Source organism: Pan troglodytes, chromosome 16 (assembly GCF_028858775.2).
Source record: "Pan troglodytes isolate AG18354 chromosome 16, NHGRI_mPanTro3-v2.0_pri, whole genome shotgun sequence".
NCBI lineage: Eukaryota > Metazoa > Chordata > Mammalia > Primates > Hominidae > Pan > Pan troglodytes.
Genome location: NC_072414.2, coordinates 24,455,893 through 24,469,768, shown reverse-complemented (window position 1 = coordinate 24,469,768; position 13,876 = coordinate 24,455,893). Strand labels below are relative to the sequence as shown.

At 43.2% G+C, this 13,876-nt stretch overlaps 1 protein-coding gene across 1 annotated transcript in view; it reads right to left on the bottom strand.

The window, feature by feature from the left end:
• Positions 1-13,876, bottom strand: part of LOC107966661 (U3 small nucleolar ribonucleoprotein protein MPP10) — a 54,601-nt gene that overhangs the window by 32,135 nt on the left and 8,590 nt on the right. Inside the window, 12 exon segments of the mRNA XM_063794421.1 lie at positions 369-681; positions 1,339-2,637; positions 5,811-5,953; positions 6,722-6,863; positions 10,287-10,458; positions 10,954-11,002; positions 11,005-11,071; positions 11,073-11,108; positions 11,465-11,582; positions 11,584-11,772; positions 11,774-11,930; positions 11,933-12,135. Coding sequence (XP_063650491.1) covers positions 619-681; positions 1,339-2,637; positions 5,811-5,953; positions 6,722-6,863; positions 10,287-10,458; positions 10,954-11,002; positions 11,005-11,071; positions 11,073-11,108; positions 11,465-11,582; positions 11,584-11,772; positions 11,774-11,930; positions 11,933-12,135 — 2,638 coding nt within the window. The 3' untranslated portion in view covers positions 369-618.

Here is a 13,876-nt window from a genome sequence, read left to right as displayed (position 1 = left end):
CAAGATCTCAGCTCACTGCAACCTCTGCCTCCCAGGTTCAAGCGATTCTCCTGCCTCAGCCTCCCAAGTAGTTGGGATTACAGGCATGTGCCACCATGCCTGGCTAATTTTTGTATTGGCCAGGCTGGCCTTGAACTCCTGACCTCAGGTCATCCATTCACCTCGGCCTCCCAAATTGCTGGGATTACAGGCATGAGCCACCGTGCCTGGCCAGTATTTTGCCAAAATTTAAAATAAATAAATTTTCTCTTTTTTTTTTCAGGTTTGTGCTCAGACTCTATTCTAAACAGTCACATGGCAGCTCCCCCCAAGAGCTCGGCCTTCTGCCCCAGCTTCCCCAGCCTCTCCTCCAGCTCCTGCAGCCTTACCTCCTGTTCTTGCATCTTCTCCTCCTGCTGCCGCAGCCTCACTTCCTACTCCCGCATCTTCTCCTCCTGCCTCCGCATCTTCTCCTCCTGTTCCTGCATCTTCTCCTCCTGTTCCCACATCTTCTCCTCCTGCTCCCCCATCTTCTCTTCCTGCTCCCGCATCATCTACTACTTCTCCCACATCTTCTCCTCCTGCCTCCACATCTTCTCCTCCCGCTCCCGTATCTTCTCCAGGCCTTGCTGCCGGCTTTTACATGTTTATTATATTTGTGTTCTTGTCATCTGCTTGGTAGATGGCAGCTTCCAGGTGCTCCTAAGGGGCCAGGAAAGAGAGTGAGAAGGCACCGAGTTTGCCAGGTCATCCCCCTCAGGGCCCCACCCTCATCAACTCCCTCAGCTGGGTCTCCTGCAACTATTAGTGGGCCATCTCGGCCACCACTTCGCCCTGAGCTTCCTGCTGCTGCAGCTGGGCAGTGCCTCCTTCCCAGAGGCCAGCTGCTGATAGGCGGCCACGTACTGCTGCAGGTGACCCAGGTAATGGTCTTGCTGCTGCGCAGACTCTGAGCCTCTTGGCTCTTCAGCTCCACCTGCAGGATAGGCGTCAGGGTAGGTAGTCGCTGGCTTCCAGATTCTGGGCCCATAAACAGGGTGGCAAAGGCACTGCGGGGCTCTGTCGCCTGCTCAGGCCCCTGGCCCTGGCCCCTTCCTCCAGGCCTAAGTGACTGCCTCCCTTGCCTAGAGGCCCATGCCTCCCTCCCCAGCCTCAAATCTCACACCCTTCTTCCCACCATTTAAACTGTAGGCCGCAGACTGGTGGAAAAGCAGAGGGAGCCAACCACCATCTGCTAAGTTGTGGTGAGGTCGTTCTGTATGATCTCCAGGGTTTGCATGCACCTCTGCCTGCTCCCCCCAAGAGCTCGGCCTTCTGTCCCAGCTTCCCCAGCCTCTCCTCCAGCTCCTGCAGCCTCACCTCCTGTTCCTGCATCTTCTCCTGCTGCTGCAGCCTCACTTCCTGCTCCCGCATCTTCTCCTCCTGCCGCCGCATCTTCTCCTCCTGTTCCTGCATCTTCTCCTCCTGTTCCCACATCTTCTCCTCCTGCTCCCCCATCTTCTCTTCCTGCTCCCGCACCATCTCCTACTTCTCCCACATCTTCTCCTCCTGCCTCCACATCTTCTCCTCCTGCTCCCATATCTTCTCTTCCTGCTTGCGCAGCTTCTCCTCCTGCCTCCACATCTTCTCCTCCTGCTCCTGGATCTTCTCCTCCTGCCTCCATATCTTCTCCTCCTGCTCCTGCATCTTTTCCTCCTCCTCCTGCATTTTCTCCTCCACCTCCCGCAGCTTCTCCTCCTGATCTTGCATCATCTCCTCCAGCTCCCGTATCTTCTCCTGCCTCCACATCTCCTCCTCCTGCTCCCATATCTTCTCATCCTGCTCACGCATCTTCTTCTCCTGCCTCCACATCTTCTCCTGCCTCTTCTCCTCCTGCTCCCGTATCTTCTCCTCCTGCCTCCACATCTCCTCCTCCCGCTCCTGTATCTTCTCATCCTGCTCCCGTATCTTCTCCTCCTGCCTCCACATCTTCTCCTCCTGCTCCCGTATCTTCTCTTCCTGCTCCCGTATCTTCTCCTCCTGCCTCCACATCTTGTCCTCCTGCTCCCATATCTTCTCTTCCTGCTCATGCATCTTCTCCTCCTGCCTCCACATCTCCTCCTCCTGCTCCCATATCTTCTCATCCTGCTCGCGCATCTTCTTCTCCTGCCTCCACATCTTCTCCTGCCTCTTCTCCTCCTGCCTCCACATCTCCTCCTCCTGCTCCCATATCTTCTCATCCTGCTCGCGCATCTTCTTCTCCTGCCTCCACATCTTCTCCTGCCTCTTCTCCTCCTGCTCCCGTATCTTCTCCTCCTGCTCCCATATCTTCTCTTCCTCCTCCTGTATCTTCTCATCCTGCTCCCGTATCTTCTCATCCTGCTCCCGTATCTTCTCCTCCTGCCTCCACATCTTCTCCTCCTGCTCCCGTATCTTCTCCTGCTCCCGTATCTTCTCTTCCTGCTCCCGTATCTTCTCCTCCTGCCTCCACATCTTGTCCTCCTGCTCCCATATCTTCTCTTCCTGCTCATGCATCTTCTCCTCCTGCCTCCACATCTTCTCCTCTTGTTGCTGGTTCAGGAGGTTCCACAACTCGTTCTCTTCCACCTGGGCTTGGAGCTTTGCTGACACACTCTGTAGCTCCTTACCCAGGTGGTCAGCCTCCACCTGCAGCTGCTGCTGGAATAGTGAAAGTGTTGGTTCAAACCTCAGAAGGAAACAGACTCATGAGCTAGCCATATAAATGTAATCTATAAAATAATGGTTTTCATCTATGATCCTTTAAAAAATATTTTTTTAAGCCCAAACTCTGAGATTCTGATTCCCCAGGCAGGGCCCCAATTTGTATATTTTTAGCACACTCCAGAGGATTCTATGGCAGGACCAGAACAAGGGCCCAAATTTTCCAGCTCTTGGCTGGAGCCTCCCCACAGCCTACATGATCCCTAGACCATGGCCCCAGCCGGATGGGGCTCCCACAACCCCTGGGGCTGTAGCTGCTCGCCTGTGGCAGCAGGAGCTGGGCCCTCTCCAGCTTCCTTTTAAGGTCCTTTACATTGAGCTGGATCTCAGACTTTTCAGATTCTACAAGTCGAAGTTTTTCTTGTAGTTAGGCATTTTTCTCCTTCAACTCCTCATCGGTTATGCTGTGGCCAGAGGCAGTAGAGAAAGGAATAAACGAAGAATAGAAAGGACCGCTTTGGTGATCAACCCTCTACTTTCACCCCACAACCACAGAACGGTGGCATTGGAAGGGACCCCAGGAATTAAAAGTCACAGGTGGCAGGCCAGAGAGAAGACATGAGTTGCCTGAGGCTTCCCCATGAGTCAGTGGCACAGCCGGCACTAGAGCTTCCCTGTGCACACATGAAAACCTGTAGAAGCCTCTCACCATGCTCACCTGTACCCCCCACCTCCCAGCACACCACCCACTCTAAGGGCCCCCAGACCTCCCGTTCCACCTTCCCCCATCCTATGTGTTCCTGTACAGTTCCAGACTCAGAGCGTCCCTCTCCTTTGTTAATTTCTCGATGTACTGCAAATAGAGAAAGGTTAAGTCAGGATAGAGCAGGCAGAGGAGTAGCTGGACGACCAGGAACAACAGCTACACTGATACTCCACAGTAACACTCCCTCACTCTCAATCACACCTGACATGTTCTCAAGGCATTTCCAAGCCCATGGTCTCATTTGTTTTTTTCTTTGTTTTCTTTTTCTTTCTTTCTTTCTTTCTTCCTTTATTTCCTTTATTTCCTTTCTCCCTTGCTTCCCTTTCTTTCTTGCTTTCTTGCTTTCCTTGCTTTCTTGCTTTCTTGCTTTTTCTTTCTTGCAGAGTTTTGCTCTTGTTGCCCTGGCTGGAGTGCAATGGTGCAATCTCGGCTCACCACAACCTCCACCTCCTGGATTCAAGCAATTCTCCTGCCTCAGAGTCCTGAGTAGCTGGGATTATAGGCATGTGCCACCACACCCGGCTAATTTTGTATTTTTAGTAGAGATGGGGTTTCTCCATGTTGATCAGTCTAGTCTTGAACTGACTGATCCTGACTTATCCTTAGCCTAAAAAGAAAAATTTAAAATTACTCATAAAAAAAATGAATGATTTCCAGCAGAAAATGGGCAATGGAGAAACCAGCACTTCCCACAAGAATAAAAATGGCCAATGAGCATATGAAAAAGATTCAAAAGCACTAGAAATCAAAGAAATGTAATGAAAACAATGAGATTTTCTGCTTAAAGACCAGCAAAGATGACAAATGGAAGGGGGAACCTGGAGCTCTGTCCCTGTTGGTGGGAGCATAAACTCAACCAATTTTCCTATAGGATGATTTGAACATTTCTTTTAAAAATCCTAAAACTGTTTTACATTATTTTCCTCTAGAAATTCTACTTCTATGAATTCAGTGCAAAAATCCTTACTGGAGTCCATTAAAATGTATATAGAAGGAAATTCACCTCTGGGGTGGCAATGATTCACTTAACATAATCCAGCTATTAAAAATGATGATGCCAGGATATACTTCTGCCCTAGAAACATGTTTAAAATATAATAAGTGACAAAAGCCCATTTACTATGATTGTACTTTTTTTTTTAACAGTCACAAATCAGCTTTATTTAACTTTTCCAAAATATTTCTCAGGCCATTCTCTTTCAGACATTCAAAAAGAAAAAGTTTCTAACTTTAAAATAATTAAATGACAAATGGTAAAAGCTGCTAGTTATCTCCCAGTGGCTGTTCCCATGGTGGTAGGGCCTCAGATGTGTGGCCATTTGCAATGGACCCAGCATTTCTAGCTTGCAGCCAGGCACAGCCAATAGCAGGAGAGAGCGAGGTGTGTTGCTCCCCTCTCTTGTCTTCCAATCCTTTCCCTGTTCTGCTCATCTGGAATGTGATACTGGTAGAGGCCAGTTATTCGTGGCAAGCAACACGTTTACAGGGATTTTCCTGGGAATTTCAGATTCAATGTCTGTATTAGTTAAGATTAGGTTTTGCAGCAATAACAGAAAACCCTCCAAAATGATAAATTAAAGAACATGGAAGTCTATTTTTGTCTCATAGGGATGTCTCAGAAGTGGTTCATGGCTGGCATGATGCTCCATGTTGTCAGGAACTCAGACTCCATTCATCTTGATGTTCTTTCCCGAAGGCTTCAACCTCACAGTCTCAACATGGCAGATTCTACTTTTAAATATGTTTATATGCATAAAAAGTGTAAAAAGCAACAAACCAGAATGTTTTGAGTGGCAAAATTAAAGATTTTTCTTTATATTTTGTCATCCAAATTATTACAAAAAGAATGTGATTTCCTTTATAATCAGGGAGAAGTGTTATTTTCATTTATTTATGTTTACATTTCTTTTCTTTTTCTTCTTTTTTCTCTTGTATGTATCCCATGTAGGCTAGAGAGCTTCAATCCCTGCCTCTTGAGGGAAATCAGCCCATTTTCGGGAAGTGCACTACACAAAGCTGCCCCATCTTCCCTTTATTTTTTATTTTTATTTTATTTATTTATTTATTTATTTATTTTGAGATAGAGTCTCAGAGTGCAGTGGCACATCTCAGCTCACTGCAACCTCCATCTCCCGAGTTCAAGCAATTCCCCTGCCTCAGCCTCCCAAGTAGCTGGGACTACAGGCATGCACTACCATGCCCAGCTAATTTTTGTATTTTTAGTACAGAGGGGGGTTTACCATCTTGGACAGCCTGGTCTCAAACTCTTGACCTCAAGAGATCTGTCCGCCTTGGCCTCCCAACGTGCTGGGATTACAGGCATGAGCCACTGTGCCTGGCCTGTCATATTATTTCTAAAAATTTCAGTGACATTTCAATTAAGTTAAATTTAATTCTTACTGACCTGATCTCTTTTCCTCTGTTTAATGATATCTTCCAGTTGAAAGGTATTTCCTCTGTAATCACAGGCACTAAAGGAAATACAACAAGTATTCTTTAGGTAGATATCCAATAAACCACTGATTCTCCCATTGTAGTCCTTAGACCCTCAGCATCAGAAACATGTGGGAACTTGTTAGACATGCAAATTCCTGGGCCAGCCCCACACCTCCTGAATCAGAAAGTGGGGAAGAGGGACAGCTGTCTGTCCTTTAATAAGCCTTGAGATGCTCCCTGAAGTTTGAAAACTACAGAACTAGAATACATATGTCAGTAAGTGCTCATACTTTATCCCAGGTACCTTCCCCTCTTTTCCATTCTCTTTTCTGTTGAAATAAAATGAGAGCTCTTTTTGACTTAATGGATATAAGAAAGAAGGCAATGAGATGAGCAGGGTTTCAAGTTAGAGTTCAAAATTTAATCAGTGGATGGTGACAGGGTGCAAGCCTTCTAAACAGATCACTGCAACAAAGCTGATTATAATCTATACAGTAGGTATCATTAGTGTATTGATGTTAAATTTTGGGGGTGGGATTAATGGTATTGTGATTATATAGGAGAACGTCCTGGTTCCTAGAAGATATCTGCGAAAGTACTTAACACTGAAATGCTGATACTGGCAACTTACTTTGAAATGATTCAGGGGGATAAAGGGCACATATACAATCTTCCATATGCAGGGGAGAGAAAACAAATATGATAAAATGTTAATTGGTGAATCCAGTTGAATAGCATACTGATGTTCACTGTATTATTTTATCAACTTTTCTGTGTTTGCAAGTTTTTAAAATAAAATGTTGAGGGAAAAGAAACATCACCCCAAATGTTCCTACAAAATGGAACCATAGAAAAACTTTGCAGAAGAGGGCACCGTACCCATCCGGACAGCATGGTCAAAGTGCAGGGTCTCCTCCAGCAGGCTATTCTCTGGTCTCTTCTGTGCTGTCACTTCCTCCAGACGCAACCAAGGCTTTTTTCTAACAACTCTTTTTCTAAAGGTGTAATTTTTTTCATTCATCTAAGAAAGAGACAAAAGAATTAGTATACATTGAGAAAATAAAATTACACTTATACTTGTGTAAAAGCAAAAAATACTTTGAAAAGTGGGGAAGCAAGAAATGTACTGTTCTACAATTCTGTCCTTACCATCTTTTTATTCTGCCAATGACTTCCTATTCCTGCTGCCTATGGTGGGGTGAGCTGCAAATGATTTCTTTTCCTCATTGATTTGAAATGCCATGTTTATAATATACTAAACTCCCCCAGAAGCATTTGGGTTTATTTCTGGGCTCTATTCTATTCAAGTGATCTATCTGTTCACAAGCCACTATCAATTTTGATTATTAGAGCACCCTAAAGTTAAGTTAAATAATTCTTTTTTTTCTTTTCGAGACAAAGTCTCTCGCTCTGTTGCCCAGGCTGGAGTGCAGTGGCGTGATTTCGGCTCACTGAAAGCTCCACCTCCCGGGTTCACACCATTCTCCTGCCTCAGCCTCCCGAGTAGCTGGGACTACAGGCACCCGCCACCTCGCCCGGCTAATTTTTTCTATTTTCAGAAGAGACGGGGTTTCACCGTGTTAGCCAGGATGGTCTCGATCTCCTGACCTCGTGAAGTGTCCGCCTCGGCCTCCCAAAGTGCTGGGATTACAGGCATGAGCCGCCGCACCTGGCCAAGTAATTCTTTGATTAGGATATTAGTATTTGTTGGAGCCTGACCCTTTTGACTCTAAACTCAAATTCTTATTATCTCTAACTTCTAAAAGTTATGAACAATTATGACTTCAGTGTATAAAATGTTAGCTTTTTCAGCTACCTTACAGAATTCTCTTATTTTCCTAATATTGATTCCATTTATCCATTCGGTTTTCTCTCCAAACACTAATGTTTTCGTTTTAGTATCCCTAATCTTTTTTTTTTTTTTTTTTTTTTGAGACAGAGTCTTGCTCTGGAGTACAGTTGCATGATCTCAGCTCATTGCAACCTCCGCCTCCCAGGCTCAAGCAGTCCTTTTACCTCAGTCTCCCAAGTAGCTGGGACCACAGGTGCATGTAACCACACCCAGCTAATTTTGTATTTTTTGCAGAGATGAGGTCTCACTATGTTGCCCAGGCTGGTCTCAAACTCCTGAGCTCAAGTGCTGGGAGCTCCTGAGCTCCCAAAGTGCTGGGATTGCAGGTGAGAACCACTGCTCCTGGCAGTTTTCCTAATCCCTTCTCTTTATCTTTTGTAGTTGCACTGGCCTATGTGGTTATTAACTGTTAGTGTTAATTAACAGCGATAACTGCAATACTGGACATTTCGTCTTATTCCTGATCTTAAAGGGATGTTTCTACAGTTTCACCCATCATGCATGATGGCAGCTTTTGGCTAGATGTATTTATAATCCACTAGGAGTAAAAAAAATTAGAAATAAATATTGAATTTTATCAAATGTCTTTCTAACATATATGGAGGGAACCGTGTATTTTCTTCTTAACGTCTTGCAACCAGGAATCATACCAGATCTTCTAGTAGTGAGTCAAGGGAATAAGCTTCATGTGATTGTGTGGCATAATTTTCCCACTGTGCTATGTTTGCATCACTAGCCATGAATGAGAGAGTGTGTGTGTTTTAATGCTACCTTTGTCAGGTACCTTTGTCAGGTTTGGGTTTTCATGTTCGAACAGTTTCAAAAGAAAAAAGTTTGAAAGTTCTACTTTATTCTTTATATGTGGAAATTTCAATAAATTATTTGTGATTTATTGAAAATTTTACTTGAAGGTCTGATATAATTTCAAAGCAAAACCAAACCTTTTTTTCTTTCTTGTTGGGGGAGGGTGGGAGGAGCGGGACAGGAGGACATTAACTCATTGATATTTTATGTTTTGTTTTTTCCCTTTAGAATTTATCTTCTGGGGACAATCTGACAATGATGAATTTAATTTAGATTCACAGATTTTAAAAATAATTCTTTTGATAGTCTTGGTATCATTTATTTGCCTATTCTGCAGCTCTGTTGCCCAGGCTGGAGTGCCATAGTCCAATCATAGCTCACTGCAGCCTTGAACTCCTGGACTCAAGCGATCATCCCCGATCAGCCTCTTGAGTAGCAGAGACTATAGGCTCACGCTACCACACCCAGCTAATTTTTTATATTTTTAGTGGAGATGGCGTTTCAACATGTTGCCCAGGCTGGTCTCGAACTCCTGGGCTCAAGCAATCCTCCCTCCTGAGCCTCCCAAAGTGCTGGGATTACAAGTGTGAGCTACTGTACCTGGCACTATTCTCATTTTTATAATAAAATTTGAAGATTGGATAAATAATATAGCCCAATTATTGGAGCCAGACTACATCTACTAAAATTAAATGAAATTTCACTTGTCTGAAATCATGACATACTTTGGAAGATATCTTTGTCATGGTATTAATTAAAATTACGGCTATTTGGCACTCACCAAAATCTGTGGAGCACCTTAAAGACATAGGTGGCATCCTCCGGAGCAGTCAAAACAGTTACAAGAAGAGGCTGTTGGGACAGCTTTGTCAGGAGAGACATGCTATGCATATAAAGACGTAAGGGAGAGAGAAAAGAAACAACCATTTTACACACAGGCCCCAAATTGAAAGCTATAGGCTGGGTAATGCAGGCACTGATTTTTGCAAATCAGATGCTTTCCATATGGCATCTCCATATAGTGTGCTTTTGCTTTAGAGAGTGGCAGCAAGATTTTTGGTTTTGTTTGTTTGTTTGAAGGCAGGATCTTGCTCCACCGCCCAGGCTGGAGAGCAGTGATGTGATCATAGCTCACTGCAGCATCGACCTCCTGGGCTCAAGTGATCCTCCTGCCTCAGCCACCTGAGTAGCTGGACTACGAGCATACACCACTATGCCCCCACTAATTTTTGTATTTTTTGAAGAGACAAGATCTCACTATGTCACCCAGGCTGATCTTGAACTCCTGAGCTCAAGCGATCCTCCTGCATCAGACAACCAAAGTTTTAGGATTACAGGCATAAGCCACTGCACCTGGCCAAGATATTTGTTTGCAAAGGATGGTTAATAGTTACAACAAGAAAAATAGGAAGGCTAGGGCACAGTGGCTCATGCCTGTAACCTCAGCACTTTGGGAGGCTGAGGCAGGAGGATCACCTGAGGTCAGGAGTTCGAGACCAGCCTGGCCAACACGGTGAAACCCCGTGTCTTCTAAAAATACAAAAATTAGCCAGGCATGGTGTCATGCACCTCTAATCTCAGCTACTCAGGAGGCTGAGGCAGAATCACTTGAACCCGGGAGGTGGAGGCTGCAGTGAGCTGAGATCACGCCATTGCACTCCAGCCTGGGTGACAGAGCAAGACTCTATCTCAAGAAAAAAAAAAAGAAAAATAGGGAAGATTTGTTAGTAGTCTGTGAGTTCCACAATCATGTCAAGCATATTAAAAATTCCTTAAATTCCTAATTACCTTTTCCTGTCTTTTTTTAAAAGAGGATTTAACTTCATCAGAATTTGTCATTACATTTGAAACACCTGCATCTTCAATTGCCTCATCATCCGGCAAAGTGAAGGTCATTCTTCTCAAGCTTTCTTTACATTGTTTACTGTCTTCACTTTCTTCCAGGTCATCATCTTCATCCCTACACTACAAAATTCTTATAAAAAGAAATATACTGCTTTCCATTAGAAAAACAAAAGGAAACATATTTTCCCTTAATAAAGTTCTTCTTTTATATGCCTAATGCAACCAAATACTCAGAAGTTCCAAAATCATTCAGGTATTAAGGAACAGAAGGTATCATTTAAGTGAAATGCTATGTAAGAAACAGAACAAAAAGTATCCAATATATAGAAAATAAATTGTTCAATCTCACAGAAATAACAGGATTTTTGGGGCACAAAACCAAATCAAAGTTCCTGGTCAGAAAGGTTTGATTGCTATTGCCAGTAATATTTTTCTTCATTAAATGATCTCTAATGTCCCTTTAAATACACAGACTTTCCTCTGGCTATCTTAAGAATATCTGATAGGAGAGAATCTAACTTCTTAAAACAAACATATGTGAAAACCACAAGTACCAATACATGATTGGACAATTCCAGCTCACAACGTAAAGGATGGTTCAAATACTCACATTTCAGAAATGCTTAGTTCTTCTGCTGCTTCTTCAGCAATTTCATCCACTTGTTTGAACCCAGATCATCATCATGATCTCTTGCTATGTCTTCATCACTTTCAACTGGATCAAAAAAAGTCTTTGTCCTTCACATTTCTGGAACTTTTACCTGACTAAAATAAAAAGATTTTTAAAACTATTAATTAGGAAGAGAAAAATACATCGTTAGCACACACATATATATTTGTGTGTATACTGTATGTCTACGTTACTTTCTAACTTAATAACACTACAAGCCAAAAATAGTTATTAGGTGAAATCAGCAACTAAAAACACTACCATAAAACTATTATAAGAACAACCGGAACAGAAACTGAATGGAAGTACAGATTCATTTATAACTGATAAGATAGAGCACAATATTTCTTAGATCCAAATCTTCTAACTACAATTACATCTGTCCTAGACAAACAGAACAAAAGCTAATTTGAGGAGGAGGAAAGTGCTCTCTCCTCGCTCAAAACTTTACCTGAAGTTTTTTACTTCCAAACAGTCCCCCTTGATCTTCATCAGAATCAATATCTTAAAAAAAATCAGTATCTTCCACGTCATCATCATTACCATCTTTTCGTTCCTCTTCTTTTTCTGTTTTCTAAATAGGCCTCCATTTCAGAGAGTTGGAAGAATTTCTCGTCTACTATGGACTTTTCTCTTGGTTTCCTGTGTCCTTTGTTTCGCACCTTGCTCTGCTGTTCCAATTTGTTGATATGAAAGTCAAGGTCAGAATCCTCATCACTGAGAACTGGGCTTTTCGTCAGATCGAATTTGCTTGAGTTTAGCTCTCTCACTCACTTCAGGATTGTCACCACCCATATCTGACACGTCCTGCTCCTCCTCTAAATCTTCTAGGTCCTCCTGGCCATCAGCCTCTGTCTCTGAACCATCCTCTTCATGCTCCTGTTCTTCACTCTCTGGGATACTGATATCTTCATCTTTGTTTCACTAACTGCATTCTGGAAGCTTTGTAAAATTGGGTCATTTTGCAATTCCAGTTGTTGCAAAGTCTGCTCATCATCAAAACTTTCTATCACAAGTTTTTGTAAAGGGCTTCCATGGATCCTACCATTCTCTAATATTTTATTAAGGTCATAAAGCACTTTTGTTAAAGAAGTGAACTTTGATGCCAATCCATCTTGAATCCTAATGGGAGGAATTAAATGAGATTTAGAGTTATAGTTGATAATTTCACAGCCCTCTTCATGAAAGGAAAAATAAAAACCACAACTCTTCTGTAAAATCAAATTTGAATGAAGTGTAAGTATAGATTCTGGCCCCAACAACATACAAGCTGATGAGCCACACTGATATATAAAACCTGTCAACCAAGTATTTGTGAATCAGCTGTACAGATTTTAGGCAGGAAAAGCATTACAAATCTATTTGCTTGGAGATATATAGTGAATTAGCCTTAAATTATCAACTCTGCTACATTATATACCACTCCATTCTTTCACTCATGTTAGTCAGGATGGTCTGGATCTCCTGACCTCATGATCCACCCACCTCGGCCTCCCAAAAAAGTGCTGGGATTACAGGCGTGAGCCACCGTGCCCGGCTGAATTTTTCTTTTTTATAAAATAGGCTTTATTTATTTCTTTGTTTATTTATTTATTTTGAGATAGAGTCTCGCTCTGTCACCCAGGCTGGAGTGCAGTGGCGTGATCTGAGCTCACTGCAACCTCTGCCTCCCCGGTTCAAATGATTTTCCTGCCTCAGCCTCCCAAGTAGCTGGGACTACAGGTGAGTGCCACCACGCCTGGCTAATTTTTTGTATTTTTAGTAGAGATGGGGTTTCACCGTGTTAACCAGGATGGTCTCGATCTCCCAACCTCACGATCTGCCCACCTCGGCCTCCCAGAGTGCTGAGATTACAGGCATGAGCCATCGCAGCCGGCTGGCTTTATTTTTTTTTAAAGCAGTTTTAGGTTCACAGCAAAATTGAGCAGAAAGTACACGCAGTTCCCATATACACCCTACCCACACACAGTCCCCATATACACCCTACCCACACAAAGTCCCCCTATACACCCTACCCACACACAGTCCCGTCCACTGTCAACCCCCCACACCAGAGTGGTACATTTGTTATAAACTATAAACATACATTGACACATTATTATCACTCAAAATCCATAGTTCACATTACTTTGTGGAGTTTCTATCATGAACAGGTCTTGAATTCTGTTTAATGCTTTTTCTGCTTCTACTGATACAATTGTGTTGTTTTTCTTAGTCTATTAATATTAATATGATAAAGTACAATGATGTATTTTAAAATATTGAATCCTTATATTCAGAAACGGACTCCATTTTGTTGTGATGTATTATCCTTTTTCTACATTACTGGATTTGACTTGCTAATGTTTGGTGGAAGCTTTTGTGTCTAGGTTCATAAGAGATACTGATCTATAGCTTCTTTTCAATGTTGTAATGTCTTTATCTGGTTTTGGGATTAGAGTAATGATGATATCATAAAATGAGTTGGGAGGTTTTTCCTCTGCTTCTCTTTTCTGGAAAAAAAATATGGAGAATAATTTTTTCACTGGTATAATTCACCAGTGTAATCATCTGAGCTTGAGCCTCTTGCTTTTTTGGAAGGTTTTTATTATTAATTTAATTTTTAGAAAATATGTATAGGGCGGCCGGGCGCGGTGGCTCACGCCTGTAATCCCAGCACTTTGGGAGGCCGAGGTGGGTGGATCACAAGGTCAGGAGATCAAGACAATCCTGGCTAACACGGTGAAACCCTGTCTCTACTAAAAATATAAAAAATTAGCCAGGCGCGGTGGCAGGCGCCTGTAGTCCCAGCTACTTGGGAGACTGAGGCAGGAGAATGGCGTGAACCCCAGGAGGCGAAGCTTGCAGTGAGCCAAGGTAGCGC